The 22,397-nt window shown below is 52.4% G+C and overlaps 6 protein-coding genes and 1 non-coding gene across 7 annotated transcripts; 4 read left to right on the top strand and 3 right to left on the bottom strand.

Annotated features, from left to right (window-relative positions):
* Positions 1–123: 123 nt before the first annotated feature.
* Positions 124–1,145, bottom strand: CTHT_0022150 (putative microtubule binding protein; the record flags this gene model as incomplete). The annotated part of the gene is made up of 4 exons (XM_006692619.1): positions 124–692; positions 761–873; positions 970–1,041; positions 1,132–1,145. 4 exons carry the CDS (start codon positions 1,143–1,145, stop codon positions 124–126), a joined length of 768 nt encoding a protein of 255 aa, XP_006692682.1.
* A 2,930-nt stretch (positions 1,146–4,075) lies between these two features.
* CTHT_0022140 (uncharacterized protein) lies at positions 4,076–6,265 on the top strand (the record flags this gene model as incomplete). The annotated part of the gene is made up of 1 exon (XM_006692618.1): positions 4,076–6,265. The coding sequence occupies one exon, from the start codon at positions 4,076–4,078 to the stop codon at positions 6,263–6,265; it is 2,190 nt and encodes a 729-aa protein (XP_006692681.1).
* A 1,596-nt stretch (positions 6,266–7,861) lies between these two features.
* On the top strand, positions 7,862–8,946 carry CTHT_0022130 (putative cellulose binding protein; the record flags this gene model as incomplete). Its single annotated transcript, XM_006692617.1, has 3 exons — positions 7,862–8,107; positions 8,161–8,829; positions 8,893–8,946. 3 exons carry the CDS (start codon positions 7,862–7,864, stop codon positions 8,944–8,946), a joined length of 969 nt encoding a protein of 322 aa, XP_006692680.1.
* A 4,360-nt stretch (positions 8,947–13,306) lies between these two features.
* On the top strand, positions 13,307–13,409 carry CTHT_0022120. Its single transcript has 2 exons — positions 13,307–13,344; positions 13,372–13,409. It is a non-coding gene; the product is annotated as a tRNA-Pro (tRNA).
* Positions 13,410–13,935: 526 nt separating this feature from the next.
* Positions 13,936–14,958, bottom strand: CTHT_0022110 (uncharacterized protein; the record flags this gene model as incomplete). Its single annotated transcript, XM_006692616.1, has 1 exon — positions 13,936–14,958. One exon carries the CDS (start codon positions 14,956–14,958, stop codon positions 13,936–13,938), a length of 1,023 nt encoding a protein of 340 aa, XP_006692679.1.
* Positions 14,959–16,342: 1,384 nt separating this feature from the next.
* CTHT_0022100 (mannose 6-phosphate receptor-like protein) lies at positions 16,343–17,416 on the bottom strand (the record flags this gene model as incomplete). The annotated part of the gene is made up of 2 exons (XM_006692615.1): positions 16,343–16,976; positions 17,037–17,416. The coding sequence occupies 2 exons, from the start codon at positions 17,414–17,416 to the stop codon at positions 16,343–16,345; spliced, it is 1,014 nt and encodes a 337-aa protein (XP_006692678.1).
* A 945-nt stretch (positions 17,417–18,361) lies between these two features.
* CTHT_0022090 (putative small nuclear ribonucleoprotein) lies at positions 18,362–21,201 on the top strand (the record flags this gene model as incomplete). Its single annotated transcript, XM_006692614.1, has 10 exons — positions 18,362–18,423; positions 18,492–18,796; positions 18,852–19,932; positions 20,447–20,479; positions 20,558–20,579; positions 20,677–20,774; positions 20,833–20,871; positions 20,927–20,942; positions 21,026–21,105; positions 21,159–21,201. The coding sequence occupies 10 exons, from the start codon at positions 18,362–18,364 to the stop codon at positions 21,199–21,201; spliced, it is 1,779 nt and encodes a 592-aa protein (XP_006692677.1).
* Between the last annotated feature and the right edge of the window lie 1,196 nt (positions 21,202–22,397).

Below are 22,397 nucleotides of genomic sequence, written 5' to 3'. Positions count from 1 at the left end.
CTCCAGGAACACATGTCATGCTGTCCCAGGAACCGCTGAGCCACGCCCCGAACCTCACACCTCCCCCACCCTTCCACCCCCTCCCAACAAACCATTCCGCGAACAGAGCCCCCATCCCCCTGTTTAGAACGTCTCCTGGTCGTCGAGCTGGTCCTGCTCGTTGGGGATCTCGAAGCCCTCCTCGGTGGAGTACAAGATCGTCTGGATCTGCTTGACCAGGCCATCCTCCTGCTTCTCGAGCTCTGGATCCTCCTCAATAGCCTGCTGGATCAGCAGCTCGATATCGCGGAGCTTGCTGAAGTAGAAATCACGCTCGCGCTCCAGGCCGACGACAGTCTCCTTGAGAGTAGCATTCTCCTGCTCCAGCTGAGCCTTGGCGGCCGCAACCGCCGACGCGCTCGCAGCCCCAGCGCCCGCAGACCTGTTAACGCCGAGACGAGGGCCGGTTGTAGGCGTCGAGCCACCCGCAGGACGACGGGACGCCGCACTACTGGACGACCGCGGCGCCGGACCCGTGCTGGGCGGCAGCGCAGCTCCTTTCCGCCGACCCACAGCGTCGTACTCTCCACCCGGGTAGTACTGGTCCCAGAAGCGCTTGGTCCACTGCAGGAATTCGAGGTTGTCCTGCATCTTGCACTTGACGAGCTGCTCAACGGGGATCTGGCGGTCAATGTTGTGCTTGGTGAAGGTGTCTGTCGGGGATATGTTATTAGCTTCCTAAGGCAACTATTGACTGAGGGGTTGGTTGAGCTGCGCGTACTCTGAAGGATCTTGAAGTTCTGGATGTACGCATACTCCGTGTTGACGTTAAATTTGACGCGGGACATGGGCACATCAAGGAAGATACTGTCATAGATCTGGCAGAAGGCGGCGCTGTTGTTGGGGTCGGACAGTCAGCACTTCGTCTCTGAAATGTTGGCATGGTCTATGATCATGTCAACTGCGGGGGAGGGGGTCGCGCAATCTTACCCAGTGCCGCACTGCTCAACCTTGGTGAGATTGAGCTGCAAAAGGTTGTTCACCCATGCTAGAAGCTCTTGCCTGGACGAGATGGTCTGTCAGTTCGCGTCTCAGGAGCATGGCCATCGCGACGAGCGCGCGATCTTGACAGGAGAGCCCGATCGCACGAACCGAGATTCGCCCATCTTGACGGACTGATTGATGACCAACGAACGGTCTGATTAGCCTGATTGCCTGGGTTGAGAAAAGGCGTATTTCGTCGCGAGGGTGTCGCTGCAAATCGGCCCAGCAACGGGGGGATGTAGACAGAAAGCAACACGTCCGAGGGAAAGGCAGCAACGCACGCGGCCAACAATGAAGGGACAAGAAAAGTCGGGAAGCTTTTCTTTTCCAGTTGCTGCCAGTTGATGATCTCGAAATCAATGCCCCCCAAATCAGGCGCCCGCCAATCAACCATGGTGGGGTCTTAGGCGTGTTTGCGCTTAGCAATTGGTCCGTGCGCACCGGGGGTTGCACAAGGGTTGCCGATCGGTGAGCCGCACCGTCGTAGGCAGCTCTCCACGGGTTAGGGTTGGCTCGAAGAAGGCCTCGAGACGCAGGCAGGCTGGCAGCCCCATCGAAGAAGCTTTTCAACCATTTATTTCACAATTTGACGTCAAAGTCCGGTGAACGGGAGCTCAAAAAGTGGAATACCTAGCCCTCTTGTCTCTGCTCGAAAAACGATGAACTGATTGAAATGGAGCAACTCCAGGTTAACAGGAACTTGTTTTCCACTGCCAAAAGTTTGGTCTTCAATCCCGATTTTCAAGAGGCTAAACCGGGATCCAGGAACCCACGATAACCTTGAATACGATTGTGATATTGTCAAACGGTGGCAGATTGTTTTATGCCGAGCATCCGAAACTGTCTGGTATCGACTAACTGCTGCCAGGCTTAATTCCTCTCTTACGTCACTGAACCTCACGAGGGGTCGCACTTCATTTCTATCCCTGTTTCTATGGACGTTGGGAAACTGTTTCTGATTTGATTGAAGCTAATACCTCAAAGATGTTCCGGGAAATAATATGGCAAAAAAAGCTCACCGGCAAGCTCACCGCCACCGGGAGGTGAGGCCGGCTACGAAAGCCCCCGTGGGAGGTTTACTTCGTCGCACGGCGGCGGCGGGTGAACCAACTTCTACCCATCTCGGCCCCCCTTTTTGGGATGGGTAGACTTGTTGCCTCCTGGTCGAGTTGAACCCCCGACCTCGGGGCCGGGGATTTCAGACTGTCATTACAGGTGGCCGCGACCCTCTCACTTGACCATTTTGGGCGCCGCGAAAGTAATATGTATAGTTTAGGGAGGAACTGAGTTGAGGAGGAAGGCGCTGGGGGACGGCAGGTGGTCAATACTTTGCGACAAGAGTTGTTCTCTACCTGCTCTCTGAATGAAGGTCACCCTGTGTTAAGGATTACAACTACAATAAGAATGGAGAGCATCGTCCGGCTTGTCTACCATCCGTAGACGACCTTTCTTGTGCTGCTAGCCAAGGCTGAAACGAGGTAAATCAAGACAAACTATCTGTTCTACGTTCAAGTCCCCTGGATCGTAGCTTTCGAACAGCAAAGCGGACGGTCCTTTAGCCTTTTATCTTTCACTCAATGACATTGTCCTGACCATCCAGTACAACAATCCCGGCAGCTAAACTGTCCACTTTTTGACCATGACGAACAAAGACAAGGTGGATGCTTTAAGCCCGGCATCCGTTCTCGAACCCTCTCCCTTAGTTCCCCATCCTCGCTGTCGAGCACGCCCACCCGACCTAGCCCAATGACCAACCCATCCCGATCACCAGCCTCGCCATCACAGCAGCTAAACCCTCATCCAAACTCAACCCCCAGCGATGTGCATCCGCCTACTCCACACCTTCATCTGCACCTGCCCCCATCGCAACGCCCCAACCTGCCCCCACCACATCTACGTCTGCTCTCGCCCTCAAGACTTGGTCATCACATCGACATATATCCATCCTGACGGCTGGATCCTGCGGCTGCCCGAATCCGGTCAAGAAAACATTGCCTGGCGACGATACAAAAGCATGTGGCAGCACTGCGCGGCGTACAAAGTCAAGTACGGGCGTCCTGGGACGGGCGGGAAAAAGGTGGTGGGAGGATTTGAGCGGGAGTGTCCGTCGCTGAGGATGAAGAATGGGCTGTTAAAGGAGTGGGAGGAAAAGGAGGTTGTGGAGAAGTGGGAGTGTGTTGAGTGTGTTGCAGGGCATTAGGAGAAGAAGGTGGAGGGGAGTAAGGGGGTTCAGGAAGGGTAGGTCTGTAAGCCAGTTGCCCCATTGTTCGTTGAGATAACCTTGTGTCTTAGGCTACGACATCATCATAAGGTTGGCTGAGCTCAATTAGCCATAGGTGCTGGGCGCAGCGATTATCGTGGGCTACAGGTAAGTCATGTCTCTGTGGTATTAAGCTAACCTACAAGCACAGAAAATATCTATTTACAGAGGTTATGTCAGGACTTAAAGCAGTTATTCAAACTGAAGGTAAGTGAGTGAGCTATGTTCTTAAGCTGGCTTCGAACCCTAGGTAAAGACATTTCCTATTTATGTACGAAGGGTAGGTCGAGTCAGTCTTTGGGTGGTTACTCGGGCTACCCTTGAAAAGGGCGTAAAACATCTTCAAACTGAAACTGCGGTTCATCCGATGGTTCAGTAAGCCCGCGTAAATGACCTTGAGCACACAGTGAAGAGTCCCATAAAGAAAGGAAATCTGTCACCTCTGTCACCTCTGTCACCTTAGTTTCTCCACGTTCTATTTCAAGAGTGAAGAATGGACACTGTTGATGTCATCGTCTCTTTTCTTTGTCTCCCCCTTCCCCCCACCCCCCCCAATTGTCTGGGCATTTCTTGGTTTGCCTTTTCAGGGTTAGGGGTATCCACGATTATCTCGCTGCCCCACACCGAACATCTCGGGAAACTCGGGTCATGAAATGAAGTGAACATCAAACGAGCTGCCTCACCTTTTTCCCTTCATCATAAAAAGTTTCCGAAATGGCCGCGTCTCGTGGACAAGTGATCACGACAGCAGCGGATGCCATTGGATGAAATGAGAAACGAATTCCTGTCAGAATGGTGGCCATGAACGATGCTCCTTCTGCTTTGCGGATTGGGCGCAAACCAGTTGGGAGTAGTAACACCAGCAACGCCAATAACTGGAATTGCCAACCATCAGGACAGAGCATCCCAATAGGTCACTACATCAGTTACGGCGTCTCAGAACAACCACCTCCATATGAGCAATTCCCGATCCAGAGCTATCAGAATGCTTCTCCGTCTTACCGACCGCAAACCTCCCACGGCGCCTACGGGCCCGATGAGAAGCCGCCCCCACTCCCGACCCGGCCCCGGGTTGCTGGAGATAGCCTCCGACCGGGCACCGCCCATAGCACGACCAGTTCTTTAAGGCCGAGCATAGCTCAAGGCGCTGTACATACAATGAGACCGGGAACTGCCCATAGCATGACGCCCTCGATGAGGCCCAGCTCCAGGGGCGAAGGCTATCTCCAGCAGCAGCAGTTTCATATCCCCCCGCCACCTCCAAGCCCAAACCATCAACTCCGACCACAGCAGAGCCTCCCTAACCTTAGCCAAGCAGCGAACTGCCCTCAAGGACAATTCCATCGACCGCCAGTAGCTTCAGCAGCTACCTTCGGACCAGGCGTCACTCCTGCGCCAAACAGCAACACCAACACTGGCAACGGGAAAGGCTTCCTCCAAAATGCCCTCTCCGAAGCAAAGCACTTCGCCGGCGGGCTCATCCCCCATCCCATGGAGTCAACCAAGCACTACACCATCCTACGACATTCTCCTCCCCTTATCATGTATCGCGGCCCGAAGACCTCCGTGGCGATCACTATCTTTAGCTCGCCGGACCATCCCCTTCCCGCAGACCGCAAGCTCTGGCTTCAGCAGAGGGGTTTCACGGGAGATAGCGGGATGAAGGTAAAATCGTGGTTTAACTTGACAGATGACTGGCTCCACGTTACACCTTCGACGCAGATCGCGGTAAACCAGGTCCCTGCGGAGACGGAGAGGGCATGGAATAGGGATATCGAGAAGGCAGCGCACAAGTTATTGAAGGAGAAAGGGAAGAAGAAGGCGCATGTGCCCAGGGAGACACACATGATCAGGATCCCAGAGGCCGCGGAGGATGGGTATTTCAGGGTTGTTCTTTGCACGAAGGGGGATAATCCTTATGATCCGGAGGGAGCGAAGAAGGGGAAGGTGTTGTGCACAAGTCCGGTGTTTCGCATTGCGAGTACGTCGATGGACTCGAGTGTTTTTCGTGGGGCGCCTTTGAAGGCTCTGCCGCTTGAAGTTGGCGTGTTTGCGGCGTCTATGGTCGCCAGCTCGACGATTGACAGGTTCACATCCCCTGTTAAAGAACCCGTGCAGGCAGTGATTGACCGAGTGAGGCCTGGGTTCGTGGCAGAAACTGTTGGAGGGCTGGTGCGCGATGAGCTGAGCGACATGAAAGAGGAGAAAGAAATAGAGGAGTACATGACCTGGCAGACGGCGCATCAAGAACACATCAACCGATCACTCGAGCGCGATCCTCAATCTGTCGAGCCCATCGGCCCAGACACAGGACCGGAATACCCTTTCCCGATCAAGTTCCACGGTAAGGTCGTCCGGGGAACAGGACGGAGCACAGCCGAGCTGGGGATCCCGACCGCCAACCTGTCCAACATCCCCGAAGAAATCCAATACCGACTGAGGGGGATCTACTTTGGCTGGGTAAAGATCGAAGGCTACAGCAATCCTCAACATCAAGTCTGGCACGAAGCCATCATCACCGTCACCCCTTGCCCACACGCTAAACCATCTGTCCTCCCCAAGCCCCTCGTCGCAGTGCACATCATCCAACCCCCAATTCCAAAAGGGGACAGCTTGGTCGGCACAACATTGACCACGATCCTAATGGGCGTCCTCCGCCCCGCCCCTTCACCAGCCGAAGCCCTTCACCAAACGCGCGAACAAAAGCTCGACCAGGCATCACAAGACGTCTGTCTAACGCTCATTAGCCTAGGCGGGCCAGGCCGACAACGGGGCTGGACAGCAGAGGCGGCGATGTGGCGGCTGCAAGAGCTGAAGAGGGAGATGGGGTACGTCGATCGAGCAGAGAGGAAGATGGATAAGATTGGCAGGAAGATACCCATTCCCACGGTGCCGCTGCATAAGGTAGGGGTTAGAGACGATGATGGGGCGGAAAGGGATCGGTTGTTGGGGACGGGGGGGTATTGGGTTAAGAGAGGTTGAGAAAATGGTGAGTATGATCCATTTTTATGCCCAGTCAGGGAAGAGGGTGTTTGTACGATTTGTGTAAATATTTGCGGTATGGATAACGTGTTATAATTGAGGACTAAGTCTGCGATAGAATAGAAAAGAGATGTCTCTAAGTTTTGTCCTCAATCTTCGCATCCGCCGCACAGAAGAAAGCCATGACGGCACTTCCGCATGGTTTGTCCCCCACTCAAGGCGGTTCAAAACTCGAAATGATCGAGTTCCAGGTCTCTGTGGATCTCGCCCGTCAGTTGGGAGCCCAGGTAACCACCGTTTCACCCTTTCAGGAAGGAAGGAACGGACTTCCGGGCTCCGTTGTCTGAGCTCAACGCCACGAAGACCAATCACGACTTCGCGGGGCTTCACAGCATTCCACCACAAACTAACTTTGCTCTTCGAGTTGACTTCGAGCCAGGAAAAGTCCCTTTTCATCTCACTAGCATCGAACCGCTCCCGTCAACGCCCAGTCCTATGCTCGATCGATGCCACGACAACGGACGTTAGCCCTGCAACCTCGATGTCCTCCGATTTTTTTTTTTTTTGACTTGAGGGAGACGCGACCAAAATCCCCTTCCCTCTTCACATCTTAACAACCAGTGATCGTCCGCCGAGGACTTCATATTACCTCACAAACGCCCGCCAGTCACTTCCCTCAACCCGCGCCAATGACAGAGAGGATCGACAGCGGCTAGACGGGAGCTTGCAACTATCATCCGGGAGATCTTTGCGAAAATTCCAGATTCCCAGGAACACGCGAAGCAGTAAACCGGGTCAGTCATTATCCCATATAGTGTCTGCATAGTGCTTCGTGCAATCAGTGAGCAGGTTTACGGGCTCCTAGCCCCCCATCTTCATATATTGTGTAGGATGTCAGGCGCCCAACTGACGTACACGGGCTGCTCTGGAATGAGGGAGAGGCGTTCCCGGCTTTTTATGCTCTATATGAGCGACACAGCCAGAAATGAAATGGATATTCATCCGCCGATTCCATGTGGTTGGTTGAAGCCCCAGTTCTCGGTATCTGTGGCACACACGGAATAGGACTGCCGTGTTTGCCGCACCGATTGTTAATCAGCCAGGCGCTATATATTAACCGACGCGAGCACAATCCCTCCAATCGTTCCATACTGCTCTGCCCTGTTTCGGAAGGCCGTTGCATTACCCCGGATCACGCCCGGCGTAGTATTTATGCGGGGAACCTGTCCACGCGGTTACCGTTGGGTTTCTTGGGTATCGCCGAGCTTTTCGCCTAGTGCTGTCTGCCGGCGGGAATGGTACGGAGTGTGAACGCGGGGATGGGAATCCCGTTTGTCACGGACAAACTCAGGCTCATGGACTGCTTCAAGCAGGGCACGGAGTGGGTATTAACATGGTATTACGTGGTCTTGCTCTAAGCAGTTTGGATTGGGAGCTCGGGTCGAGGAAGACGTGAGAGCCATGGCTCTGGGTCCGGATGCCGTTGGTATAAATCTATCCCATAATGGCCGCATGCTAGTGCCGTGCTATAATAGCTCTGATCATCAGTATCTCATTCCCAAGACATCCCTATCTCTAAGGCCGAGGTTACCAACCATGAAGACATTATCTCTTGCCGCCTTGGCAGCCCTCTGGGCTCAGAAGGCTGCCGCCCATGCTATGTTCCAACAACTATGGGTTGACGGCGTTGACTACGGCACACAATGTGCTCGTGTGCCAGGCTCGAACTCGCCCGTTACCAACGTAAACTCTCCCGAGATCCGCTGCAATGCTTACCCTTCACCAGCAAAGGGCAAGTGCCCTGTCAAGGCGGGCTCAATTGTCACGATCGAGATGCATGCGGTATGACCTTCCCCCCATCTCATCCACACTACAACCTCTAACAAACGCCCCAGCAACCCGGCGACCGCGACTGCAGCAAAGAAGCCATGGGCGGCGCGCACCACGGCCCCGTGCTCGTCTACATGACCAAGGTCAGCGACGCCGCCACCGCCGACGGCTCCACAGGCTGGTTCAAGATCTTCGAGGACGGCTGGGCCAAGAACCCCTCCGGCAAAGTCGGCGACGACGACTTCTGGGGCACCAAGGACCTCAACACCTGCTGCGGCAAGATGGACGTCAAGATCCCAGAAGACATCCCCTCTGGCGACTACCTCCTTCGCGCCGAGGCTATCGCCCTGCACGTCGGCGGCCAGCCTGGCGGTGCGCAGCTGTATATGACGTGTTATCAGCTTACTGTTGAGGGAGGGGGCAATGCCAATCCGGCGACTGTTAAGTTCCCTGGCGCGTACTCGGCTACGGATCCGGGTATCTTGGTTAACATCCACTCGGCGATGAACAACTATGTTGTGCCTGGCCCGCCGGTGTATTCGGGTGGGACGACGAAGCGTGCGGGGAGTGGGTGCACCGGTTGTGAGCAGACTTGCAAGGTTGGGTCAAGTCCCTCCGGGACGGTGTCGGCTATTCCTGTTGGGACGGGGGCTCCCAATGGTGGTGGCGGTTGCTATGCCCAGAAGTATCAGCAATGCGGCGGGCAAGGGTATACTGGTTGCACACAGTGCGTGGTAAGTATTGAGCGAGTTTGATGTTTGTTTGTGAAATGGATGCTGACAAAGTGTACAATGCAGCCGGGCTCGACTTGCCAGGCGATCTCACCTCCTTATTACTCGCAGTGCGTCTAAAAGTCTGACTGGTTAGGAAGAAAGGTTTATGACCATTTTCCTGAGAATGAATTATGGTGTTAGATCCAAGGGAGAAGGGGAATGAGGAATGGTGGAGGTATATGTATATAGTTGGCATTTGTCAAGTATTCATACCCGCAGTCTCCATATTCCTGGAACTCCAGCTGTTGGACATGTGAACCTAAGATAGCGGCCAAGGCAAGCCAAAGCAACTAAGCAAACGAATGAGACGAAATATGGATATCCCCCTCAAAAGCCCCTAAACAACATTTATCGAGGACTGGAGCAACATGTGGCACATTAAGCACTCCTTCGGCTTTCTGCCAGGTGGGTTAAAATCGCCTGAACAAACTAGACGCCCGCCCTTACGCCTAATAACACAAATATGGTGAACAGAGCTGTAGTTCGCAGCAGTGAAATCGAAGTTCTCAGAAAGACAAGAGCGAGAAACGTATACCATCAAGAGAAATGAAGTGAATTGGATTGAATTGAATTGAATTGCATTTGCGACCCGTATCACTCATGAGGATGCTCGGTCGTGCCCACGACGCCGGGCGAGTAAAAACATCAAGTGAAATGCATATACACGAAGACAGGGGAGCCCAGCTACTTGTAAAGCTGACAGCGCAAGTCATAGCGAATATTTGCGAATCCACTTGAAAACATAAATCCAGCGATAAAAATCCCCTCGTGTGACCAACGCTAGGCTGGTTCTCCGATATGACGTTGTGTTAATCCAGGCTCAATACATCCTGACATTTCGATTAGCACTACCCTCCTCATAAAGAAGATCCTGCCCTTGACCGTTCTGTCGTTCAATTCTACCGACTAACATAGGATGGCCATCAACCATGATCAAGAACTTCCCATCAGATAGTAATCGCCATTTCTCCATAGTGCCCGTTGACATACAAACTGGTCAAATCGATATCAACCTTTCATCCACTCAGCCGGGAGGAAGAACTGCCGCTGTATCTTTGCATCCTCCAGTGGCAGCTCCGTGCAGCCCAGGGGTATAGGTAGAAGAGGCACCGTACATACCCAGTATTCCGTACTTTCAGGACTCATTTCGAGGAATAAAAGACGTCCATCTTGAAGAATCTCGAACAACCTCCTTCGTTCGGACTGGAACACGTGAGAGATCGCTATCGCTCGTGGATGATCTTATATGGCACTCGGCCCAGTCTCTGAGAGATCGTAGATAGGGCGGAGAAGAAAGAACTGCTGCAATACGGACAAGGAATGGATGAAAATTTTTAGCAAGGGCAATGTTGGGGCAGTAATTGTCACCATCCAAACTTGAACCGATGTTGTCGAACTCCTTCTCTTGAAACATCTCCAATCTTTCGCCAGTGAGAGAGCCGTGAAGGTAACAAGAAAATTGAGTGGGAGAGAGGAAATTTATTGGAGAGAGTCCCAAGACTTTTATAGACACTCCAGAGATGCGGATCAGATAAGATGGGTTCAACAGATGCTTCTCCCAGCATACAACAGGAACGGATTTCCCCTGGAAAATGAGGCTCTCCTCACCACCCACTTGAAAGAAAGCATTGATATTTCCATCTCCAACTGAGAATAGAACAGCATCAAGTTCTTGTTTGGTCAATGCCTTCTCTCCTTTTGAGTCAACCAAATGCTCACGTCTGTTGAAGTTGGAAACTTGGCTAGAAAACATGTTAAAATAATCCTCACGCTGGCACGGGACCACATATTGTTGTGCGAGAAAATACGATTGAGAGGTGATACTAGGGGAAGACTTATAAAGCACACGCGCCAGTGGATGATGCGACCCGGTTTTTTGGAGTCCGCTCAGGTCAGGGGTCTCCCATATATCGCGAGATTCTTCAACAGCGACTACGTAAATTCAGTTGCCATCCGGAGAGAAATACAGGCGGTCCATGAACTTCTTCAGCTCGATCCTGCGAAGGAACAGAAAAGCTGAGGTATCATAGATGTTGAGGGTGTCGCTCACTGTCCGAAGAAGACATGTTTGCCATTTGGGTTGCACCATATCCCAGGGTCTGCGAAGTAGCTAAGGTCCTCTTTAGCCAACCTAGCAGTTATTTGTGTATCGCGTTCAGGATCCCACTTGAATATCACAGACGGCGGCTTATTGCATGCAAAGATCGCACCGGAGCGATGCCAATCCAAGCTCCCAATTCCGAAATCTTGACAGACATCTAGCTCAAAGCTGTAGCGGCGCTCCAGCCTCGAAGGATTGTCGTATATGGCATATATCCGCAAGCTGCATGCGGCAATTTTGTCTGGATGAAGGAGCCATGGGTGTGACGGACTTGATGATTTGCGGACGTCATAAATAGTATAGATGATATGTCTACAATCAGGGTCTAACTTCAGTGTTGGGAAGGTGTGACCACGCGGATTCGCTTTCAAGACACTGTCATCATCCCGAAAGTGGATAAATTGCCATTCGCTGCTCTATCGGATGTCTGGTGCATGTTCAACTTGTAGAGCTGTATGTGGTAGCTCTCCAGTTTCTCGGGAGAGGAGAAAACTGATCCTGAGAGTCATGCTTTATTGATGAGAAAAAAGAACATGAGAAGGAGAAGAATTGCCTGGCTGGGGAAAGGCATATGTGGTCGGTTGATTCAGGCAAGAGTCCGAACCCGGCAGCATGCGAAATGTGGACAGAGGTGATGGGCGTCCGCAGATATTGCAGGGGCTTGAGAAGAATTTCGACACTTGATCGCTGAAAGCAGGTAAAGGTTTTTCGACTTGTCGAATTGAGTTGAGACTTGAAACTTATTGAACGTTTTTGGCATGGAATTCTCAGGCGTCGCTGTTGTAAGTTGTAGGGTGCAGTCCGCCACCTTCCAGACATAAGTTGTTGAATCTGTAACGCATGAAAAGATCGACCTAGATTCGTTGAACGCAACGGCTAATGCTTTCCTAAACATGAAGTCATTCGCGCCCACGTCCAATACATGACGAGGCTGAAATGACTTTGTATCTTATATTACTATTTCCAACCTTGTGGTGGAGGGAGAAGCCGCGCTTTTCCACACCTTCACTTTCCGTACACTCCATTTCCTGACTTTCACCTTTCATCGAGTCGGACGGCCTGGACTCTGTCTTGGTCAATGCTGTTGCTAGGTAGCTCCATGACACAGCAAGCCCACGAAGTTTTTGTCCTAGATCCCAGTTGATTCGAGTCCTTCCAGGCATTATTTGCTACCCCCGTAGTCCTCACTGATAAGGCAGCAGCAAGGTTTCTAGCAAACAGGCGGTATATTGCTGATGAGATTGGGCATATAGCGGGAATGCACGTTTATATTCGGCCTGCACAATGAAGGAGATAGCGAGAAAACACTACTGGCAGCCTAGCCAAATCAACAGTTCACGGTTGTAATTTTAGAGACGATATCACGGGAACGATGGCTTCTCAGGCCTTGGGTGAATGCTCATTTGAAGACAAGACCGCCCATTAAATCTGCAATGATGATAATCGGAACTTCCCAAGACCGTCGCTAGCATACTTCATGTCATTGAGGAGACCTGTGGCAAAGTCGACGATCTTGCATGTCACTAGACCTTCGTGTGAGGAAAAGCAGGCATTGTAGCCGAAGACTGAAATCCGAGCTCTAGGCACTTCACTAGGGGGCCAATACTTTGGCCAGAGGTTCTCCTGTTTTTCTCCGCATAACACCAAGTTTTCAGACTCGTGTCACCTAATCCGTGGATGAAGAGAATGTCAACGACGTGATCGCCTAGTTCAGGGGTATGCAGGACAGGTATCCCTAGTGGATCATCGACTTCTTCTTCCCAAACCTCTAACCCTAAGTGTAAAGTAGATGTAGTGACGTCGACGCCATCCTTGTGGTTAGACGAGCTTGCGGGTTCCTCAACGTCTTGTGGGGGCTTGAGAGGGCGGACCTGTTCCTTGGTCTTAGAGCTTTTTGTCGCCGTCGACCAAGTCTCTTCATGATTATACCGAATCACAGCGGCAAGGCGCGACTAGCTGCGCCAAAAATGGCGGAAAGATTGCCAGCTATGCAGGAAGTCCAAAACAACGGCTGGACGGGTCGGTAAAGTTAACAAAGTAACCGGCAATGGAGTTTGGATGAGCTTGGATGGTAGGCTAGAAGGATAGTACACTCGATCAGAGTTTTTGTTTCGTATCCTCTTACTCCTAGGCAGGGATCGCGAATGCAGGCCAGCTGTACAGAAGCGGGAGCTTGGAGTTGAGCAGAGAAGGAGGGCTTGTTCGAGTCGCCGCCTGACTGCCGTCTTCCAGGCTGTCACCACTTGTCACGGTTGTCATCCCTGGGTAGAAGGATCGCCGCTGCGCAGGCTGGCATCCTATTAGTCCGGAATCTGCACCAACCAATAACAATTTGGCGGCTCAATGGTCTAGTGGTATGATTCGCGCTTCGGGTTCTTACAGCCCTCAACTTGTTAACAAGTGATGTGCGAGGTCTCGGGTTCGATCCCCGATTGAGCCCCTTTAATTTTGCCATTTTGGCGACACTGGCCACGTTCCGAATCCAGTTATTTTGGTGCTCTTTTTGGCTGCATTCTGGTTTGTATCATCGAGGTAATCGGTTCAATGGCGCAATCGTCAAGCAGCAAGTTTCCATGGGTAGCTGTAGAATTTCCAAAGGGAACTTATACATATACATCACTAATCGGATATTATATTGAGTCATCAAATGCATCGTGACAAAACATGCCCGGTCGCAGTCGGCTTTGTCATTCAGAGGCTGCTCCCACATTACTGTGGTTGGCCGTGAGCAAAAAGTCATTGCTTGCTTTAATCAACGCACGACATCAGCGAAGCATACATAGGCAAGCAGCAGACGCATCATGATGCAAGAGCAATGAGAATAGCCCACATACCGTCACTCGACGGGACATCAACATCACCCGAACAACTGGTTTTCTTACAAAAACCGCTGATTGAAGCAGTCCGCTGTTAGAATCATCTTCAAAACAACCTCCCCATCCAGCTCCTAGGGAACCCATAACTGCTCACTTTCTTTTCTTCTCCTTTTTCTGAGCTTCCAGCTTATCCTTCTCAATACCCGCGAGGATCTCATCAAACGTCGTCGCTCTCGTCACAGCAGGACTTACGTTCCCTGTTCCCGTTTCAGGTCCAGGTCCCGGCCCAGGCCCAGGCCCAGTCTCCTTCAGCTGCAGCGGAACGCGCAGCGTCTGGCTCCTAGCCAAACCCTGCTTCGTATCAAAATATCCGTGCCCATACCCTTGCGCATGTCCATACCCATAGGCAGGCGTGTGCAGCTCCTGAGGAGGCTTCTCACTCACAGCAGCCGCTAAATTTGGAGTCGGAATCGGTGAAGTGGTTGCGTTCCCACTTCTCGAAATACACTTTTCCGCAACTGTTGCACGCCGACGTAGCGAGCCTGTCCTTGACCCAGGACTGGACGAGGCGTTAGAGGCAGTGGAAAGGAAGCGCGCCAGACGTGCCAGCGTGCTGCCCGTGCGCTTTATCGGCCGTGGGTGGTGTAACTCGGGGCTAGGCGCCTTAAATAGAGGTCGGTGGGTGGTCGGGGATGCAGGGAGCGGGTAATCGGCGCCGCTGTGGGGAGGAGGGGCCGGCGTTGCGGCGACGGTGGGGCTGAGGGTGCTGGGTGTTTGCGTCATTGTGGGGACTTGGGGGGAGTGGCTTGGTGAGACCGGGGATAGAGATTGGGTCCATTTCTCGGTGTAGTCGTAGGTGTAGTCGGTTGAGAGAGCATTCGTTGTGGCGATAGTAGAGTCTTTGTTGGTTGGGGACCTGTCATCGCGATCGCGAGCCGTGTCAACCCATATATTGGTGTTAGACACCGGGGAGGTTCTGTTGCTTTGGGAAGGCCGGGTCTTCCGCGAGGGGATACGATGTAGCTCGCCGTAGCGAGCACCGGGCGCACCTGTCCAGTAGGTACCGTTTAGGTCGCGGTAGGTGTAAGTTTGAGTGTCGGCGTCGTAGCCAACGCGCACCATACCGACCGGCAGGCGCTCTTCATCGGAGTCGAGATACGACCAGCGACCCATTTCTGCAGATCTTGGGGGGTGGTTGTTGTTGGGGTTGTTTTGGTGTTGAAAGGTAGAGGGTTCAGCGGTTGTTGTAAAAGTGGCTGCGCTGGTGCGGGTGGGGTTCTAAAGGGATGAAGTCAGGTATAAATGTGTGAAAGTGCGAAGGGTTGAGACTGCTACAAGTTAGTGTCAAGTCATAAGACAATCATTTGTTCTCTTGTTAGGTATGAATTGCAAGAACTGCTAGTCGGAACAATTCATTTAACTTCAAGGCCCCTTTTTGCTTTCAAGGTTTCCTAGCACTTTTGTGCTCTTATGCTCTTGTTGCAGTCACCTTCAGGTTTTGACAAAACCGACGAATGTGATGAAGCTGTTGGCCCGAGGAAGTGCCACGACTCCACTTGCAACTGTTGCAACTGTTGCTGTGTTCCCGGAGGCTGAAAGAACGAACACGCAACTGGCTCCAGGCCCAACTCTCATGAATGTGGTATCTCATGATGACCCGGCCATGGCTGGCTCCGCCCTTTGAAATACGTTGCATCAGTAACGTTTGCTACCTACACCGGAAGCAGCAAACTGACCAACGTGCCGAAGTTGCGACGGCTAACACTCCGGGACTTTGGTCTCTGCCACGTAACTGGCATATCAAGCCTCATAAGAGACAAAGTATTCCTTTCTCGTCTGGAGACCATGCGTTTTGCTTCTTGTAGCCGTAGAAATTAATGCTTCAAGTGGCTGGGAGAAAACGCAAGCAATCGGATCAGGGCTGTGGTACCCGAAGCCGTGCAGCGTGACATGGCTAAGAACCATGTCCCACAATTTGTTTTGCCAAACGATTCGGAAGAAACGTAATCCTAGACACTAGTCGATGTGTACGGCCCTCTGGGACAGAGTAGCTGGCGAGTGATTCGAAGACATTGGCGAGGCAGCCAAAAGGACAGACGACCATGATAGCCCATTTATAGTAATGGTCATGGCTGACGGGTTTTATGGGCATGAACCTTAGATAGCCACTAGATGCTTATTGCAACGTCAAGCCGCAGAGATGGTAGGTGATGCTGCTTGTATTAAGTAGCTGAACAAAGAACGCCTCCCTTTTATATCCACGAGACCAGCCTCAGACAAAGAAAAAAAAACGAACTCTAAGCCCCTTAGTGAACAGGAACACGTACAGAAAATGTGACCCAAAAAGGAAGCTCCCAAGCCATCAGTCATCCCACTCCTCGTCAAGTTGGTCGATAAGCCGGTTCTCATCATCCCTGCTCCGCCGTCCGCTTGGAGAACCAGACAGGGTATGATAGCCTCTCTGCTGGGGAAACATCCTGGCACAAGACGACGTGAATATGGTGAAAAAGTCCTAGAAGTAGAAAGGAGACAGAAGTTAGCAGGCGGGCAATCGATGTCAGAGCGCCGAATACACCGGGCTCTTCCGCTGCTCATCCCCCCTCCGTACCTTGACAAAGCTCCAGATGCCCGCCCAGAGACTGTAGTTCGGCAGCTGTCGCCAGCCACGGGCATGCGCAACGGTACGCTGGTAGAAAACGCCTCCGATGACGTAGACCAAGACCGTGATGAAGAAAATGATGGCGAAGACGCCGCCAGGACCAACACTGCCGGGCTTGTGAGGCTCGGCGGCCGCGCAGGCGTGCTTTGAGCGCACTTCGAAAAAGTAAGCACACTCGTCAGGATCTGTGCCGACGAAGGAGGCCGCGGTGGGCGTGTCGGGGTCGCGGTCACAGAGGAAGGAGATGAGGGCCGACTTGCGACGGGTGGTCGGAGGCTTGTCTTCCCTGTCCTCCTCGTGATTTTCCCTGGACCCTTCATTGTTCCGGTCGCGGTCCTCGTCGCTCCAGTTCTCGTTGCCCTCGTCGTATCGGCGCCATTCGTCGTCGTACCTGCTATGCATTCCTTCCGGATCGTCCTCAAGATATTGGCGCTTACGTCTGCGCTTGTTCTCAGGAGCACCACATGGCGACCCGCCGGTGTACTGAAGTACAAGCTTGCGCCCGCGAGGGATCAAGTCTCCTGATTGTAGACTGCCGGGTTGTAAGCATCAACGATCGAGGGCTGATCGGGTTGAGGTCGTGCCAACATACCCCAGGGAGTAGATCTTCCCATCCTTTGTGTAATAGGCACTGACGTTGCGCCAATACTTTTCTTCAACGCCGACGACGTCGGTGACCTCACCAACAACGGCCCCGCAGATGTTCAGAGTGAAGTTGGTCCCATAGTCCCAACCTCTGGCAGTGTAGTCCTCGGTGGGTACGCCCTTCGGCGGCTTCTCCCCCTCAGCGACCACAATGGCCTGGTCGGGGCGGAGATCGAAGAAAGCGCCATTGGTCGACGTCGCAACGCAAGGAGTAACGACGGACGTGGTTGAAGTCGTGGTCTTTGTTGGATTATCAGCGAGCGCTAGGCTCAAGAGCGCCGCCAGTGCGAAGAGGAGAAGGCCTCGCGGCGACGTAGGTCGATACATAATTGTAGCGTAGGCGCGGGGCTGTACTTTCGATTCAGAAGCTCGAAATGAGGGACGATATCCGTATAGAAACCTGTATGCCTCGGGGGGCGCGCAGCCTCGCGCTGAGCGATGCCTGGGACGCTGTGTGATCTCTCATTCAAAGCGATGGTGCAGAGAATAAGGGAGAAATCAAAACGATTGTCAATTTTACCAGAGAAACACGATGACGTTAGTGAGGGACGACGGCTGCAGGGTCTCGACACTGGAGGCCCTTTTGCGACCGCAACCATCGCCAACCTTGGCCCCGTTTCCAGAAAAGTACCTCCTGACCGTGTTTTGCGTGGCACGAAATGTTGCCTGTGATTGGCTAGAGGTTGGGCAAGCGCCAGGGACGGAGGGGTTTGTGGGGAAGGTAAATCTCTTTGAATGCTAGGTGTTTCGATGTATTTGAGTCGATACGAAGCAGTAACAATAGTTAAACGAGTCTAAATGGCTTATTGAAGAAGAGGACAAGCAATAAAATGGTATATTGTAGCCATTTCATATTTATTAATGTGTTTGTACATTATACTTTTTGACGAAGTCTACGACATTGGCCAGAAGCACTTCACTGTACTCATGAACAGGGCCTTTGTACTTTGGGGTACCGCGGCAGTCCACGTCTCCAGCACAGGCCTGAATGCCAAGTTTCCTGCTCCACACAAGGTAACGCGCCAGCGGAGAGCTGCGAGCTTTGCCGTGTCGTCATTGGAGCTTTGGGCCATCAGACCATCCGGAAAGCTTCTTTCCGAACGGGGGCTGTCAGCATCGCGCTCTGAGCCGCACCGGAACGCACGGGATACGGCGCAAGAGAATTGTCGGTTGTTAAGGCCATTGATGATATATAAGATCGAATTACTCTGGCCTTGCAAACAGCAGAGCTCCGGGCACGTTCACCGATAGCTCGTCGCGAAGCTGGGAAACATGGCGCCGAAGACGAAGAAGCAGGCTGTGTCTCGCACACAGCATTACGAGTTCTTTGGCCCGTAAGTAATCCCGCCAAGTAGAATTGGTATGTCGTCCGGGGTTTGCAAGTACATCTAACACAATCCAGACCTGGCGCTGCTGCCATTAGCTTTGGCCTGCCACTACTTGTCTACGCATTCGCGTTCGCCTGTAACGATATCACCGGATGCCCTGCGCCTAGCCTGCTCCATCCGAAGTCGCTGAAGCTCGATGTCCTAAAACAAGAGGTCGGTTGGCCGAAGAATGGCATCTGGGGTTTGGCTAGCTGGCGCGTAACCGGCTGGACACTGGCCTACTATCTCTGGCTGGCTCTCCTTTACAGGATTCTGCCTGGAGACGTAGTTGAGGGAACGCAGCTTCGCAATGGCGGACGGTTAAAGTACAAACTTAATGGTAAGACTGTTGCCCCATATCGGTAGCTTCTGGCACCTACGCTAATATCCTCTAGCCTTCGCCTCTAGCATGTTCACCCTCGTTATCTGCGCCGCCGGCACTATCGCCCAAGGCGCCGATTTCCCCTTGTGGACTTTCATTGCCGACAACTACGTCCAGATCCTGACCGCGAATGTCATCATCGCCTACACCCTTGCTACTTTCGTCTACATCCGCAGCTTCAGCGTTAAGCCGGGTAACCCGCAGCTGCGCGAGCTTGCGGTCGGCGGTGTGACTGGTAACATCCTGTATGACTGGTTCATTGGACGCGAGCTCAACCCACGCGTCACGCTCCCAATCATTGGCGAGATCGACATCAAGCAGTGGATGGAGCTTCGTCCGGGCCTGCTCGGCTGGACCCTGATGAACTGTGCCTTCGTCGCCAAGCAGTACCGCCTGTATGGCTATGTCACTGACAGCATTGTTTTCGTCACCGCAGTCCAGGCGCTTTATGTCCTTGATAGCCACTACTTCGAGCCTGCTGTCCTGACCACGATCGACATCACCACCGACGGCTTCGGCCTGATGCTCTCTTTTGGCGACATTGTTTGGGTGCCATTCATCTACACGCAGTCGACACGCTACCTTGCTGTTCATCCCCAGAAGCTTGGTTACCTTGGCTTGGTGGGCGTCACTGTGCTGCTCGTTGCCGGATTCGCTATCTTCCGTCTCTCAAACAGCCAGAAGAACGCGTTCCGTACCAACCCCAACGATCCCAGCGTCAAGCACCTCAAATACATCGAGACCAAAGCTGGCACGCGCCTGCTCATCTCTGGCTGGTGGGGCATTGCTCGCCACATTAACTACCTTGGTGATTGGCTTCAGGCTTGGCCATACTGCCTGCCGACTGGTCTGGCCGGGTATCAAATCCTTACCGCAGGCAGCGAGCTGGCCGAGGGCGCGGTTAAGATGCTGGATGGTCGCATCGTTGTTCCTGGCGAGGCTAGGGGCTGGGGGACCATCTTCACCTACTTCTACGTCGTGTACTTTGCTACGCTGCTGCTCCACCGCGATCGCAGGGATGATGAAAAGTGTTCGAAGAAGTATGGAGAGGACTGGGAAAAGTATAAGGAGATCGTGAGGTGGAGGATCATTCCGTATGTCTATTAAAGGCAGCACGTAAGGCTGTCCTCAAAGTTGTGGGGTGATGGGGTGGTTAATGCAGGGGTTATAGTAACATCTGGGGACGCTGTCCAGGAGGGTCGGCGTAGATAAAGAATTTTGTCTTTAAAGTAGTAATACAAACCAAATAGGGCTAATCTTGATTCTTAACACATCTGTCACTTTTACCAAGTTATTTCTGGTCTGTAGTCCCATCCCCTGCTCTTTGGGTTTTGAATTCTGCCGGGCGGTGTGCCGCTATATCTGATCACGTGACTCCGTTCCTCAGTGTGGGTCGCGCGGTTCTTGCCTGGCGTCCTCATGTTCGTTCATCATTCAGCCATCGAAAGTCGGGACCGTGTCTTCAACTTTCTTCATCGATATCTCCCCTCACACCGTCTTGAAGCCATTTCAAAGAATCCGAAATGTCGTCAAACGTTGATATTCAGTAAGTTGTCCTTCTCATTTTGACCATTGGCCGTTCAGTTCGCTGACACGACACGCTTTTAGGGCGCTGCTGCAGAAGCCTCGCAGCGAGTGCACGTGAGTATTCCAGCTTCTGTCGGGGGTACTCCGGCTCGGAAATGAGATTATCTGACTTTCTTGGCTTTTTGGTTGAAGGGAATGGGAAATTGCTCAAATTGTACGTTCTTCCCATCCGCTTTGAACCTTCAGTGATCATTGAGGGGTGAAGGCACCTGTGAAACCATCGGACGTTTTAGCTGACGTGCTTTTTACAGGAAGAATGGGAGATGGCCAATGGCCCTCTGTCTCTCCTGCAGACAGCTGTGAGGAGTCACACTCAGGTCCTTATTAGTGTTCGCTCCGGTCGCAAGCTGTGAGTTCAGTTTCGACGAAAACTATCCTGAGTTTCAAAGGCTGACGGCCTGTTGTAGGCTTGCTCGTGTCAAGGCTTTCGATCGCCACTGCAACATGTGGGTCCAACCTTTTTCCCCTTATGCTTTGAGAGGGGCACTGACCATGGCATAGGATCCTTGAGAACGTGGTGTGTACTTTATCCGCGTTCTGGCTTTCCTAGGCCTTGCAAGAGATCTGCGTAAATACTAATTCGGCCTTCCAATTCAACAGAAGGAAATGTGGACTGAAACTCCCGTGACCAACGGCAAGAAGGGCCGGCCAGTGAACAAGGACCGCTTCATTAGCAAGATGTTCGTTGGTCTCCGCACTCCATTCCGCTCAGCCAACTAACGTGTCATTCTAGGTTCCTGCGTGGCGATAGTGTCGTCATTGTTCTCCTGAGCTGAACGCCCTTCTCTTCCTGCGTCTAAATGAGGAGGCGGTCAAATGGATGTGTCAGTGGCTTAAGAGAAGCAAAGCTCCTTACGGGGAGGAGCTATCGCGCCTTCTAAGTTCGACAATAATATGAGCACATGTCCCCATGGGATTCAGGGGATCGTTCTAAAGTGACAAGGACAACAAAAGAAGGTCAGGGATAATTTGCCGGGCGTTGAGGTTCAGCTAATCTGTGTTATCATCATCGGGTCACGAGAATATTGTTTTTGGGTACATAATCCATCTAAGAGTTTAGGCCTGCCTCTGCACAAAATATCGGTCTCATTCTCTCCATGGTCAAGAGAGAGCAACGCATTGGCAACGGGGACAGTCAGGGACTGTAACCCCGATCTCGTTCTTGGGACTCATGTTTGCAAAGAAACTGCTCCTCGGTCTTACGTTTGCTTACCTTCCTTTTAAGGTTGACTGTACTTTTCACTGTCCACAGTGATCTAGTGCCGGCAGAAACCGGGCTCACCCAGCGGTCGCCGTGCATATGCGCGCCGCACAGTGAGCTAGTTACCTGTCACAGTAGATGCTGTACAACGACCGCGAGGTTCGTGTTGGGACATGGAAAAAGGCCATGCCATCAAGTTGGCCATGGCATAAAGCTGAAATATCATGGTCGCCATGGAAGGGGCAAGTGCTAGCTCGGGACAACAAAAATGGTACCGTACACGAGATCGCTTTGACGTTATTGTAGACTGGTGCGCACTTGGCCAAGGACAACTGGAGGCAACAACCCGGCGATCACAATGTTTATTTTCGACGATCCAGCACTCCGATCTGGCTAATCCCTAACGTGACTTAACCATGGTGTCGACAGCTCACTACGTACGATGTTGTTTTTGCTTGGGATTTCGGACTGGCGCTCAGCAAGACGCGATGATGGGAGACCTCAGGTCAAAATGCCAAGATCGTTCGAATCTCCAGGGGCTTACCAGGACTTTCTGTCATAGCAATGGGCCGCTCTGAGGCCTTCCAGGAGAATATGGCCAACAAGATCGCAAATATTGCAACGAAAATTTCGAGATCAGTCATTATAAATGGTTACTGACAAGTTATGCGTTGTTAAAGCCGCAAACCAGTACAGATGATGATGCTGTCCACTGGTCCAATGCCCTTCCTTAACAGCGCCGCTCCGTACGGCGCACTGTGTTCAGCCCCT

This window comes from Thermochaetoides thermophila (assembly GCF_000221225.1).
Source record: "Thermochaetoides thermophila DSM 1495 unplaced genomic scaffold scf7180000011816, whole genome shotgun sequence".
NCBI classification, from domain to species: Eukaryota; Fungi; Ascomycota; class Sordariomycetes; order Sordariales; family Chaetomiaceae; genus Thermochaetoides; species Thermochaetoides thermophila.
This window is presented reverse-complemented; position numbering and strand designations above follow the sequence as displayed.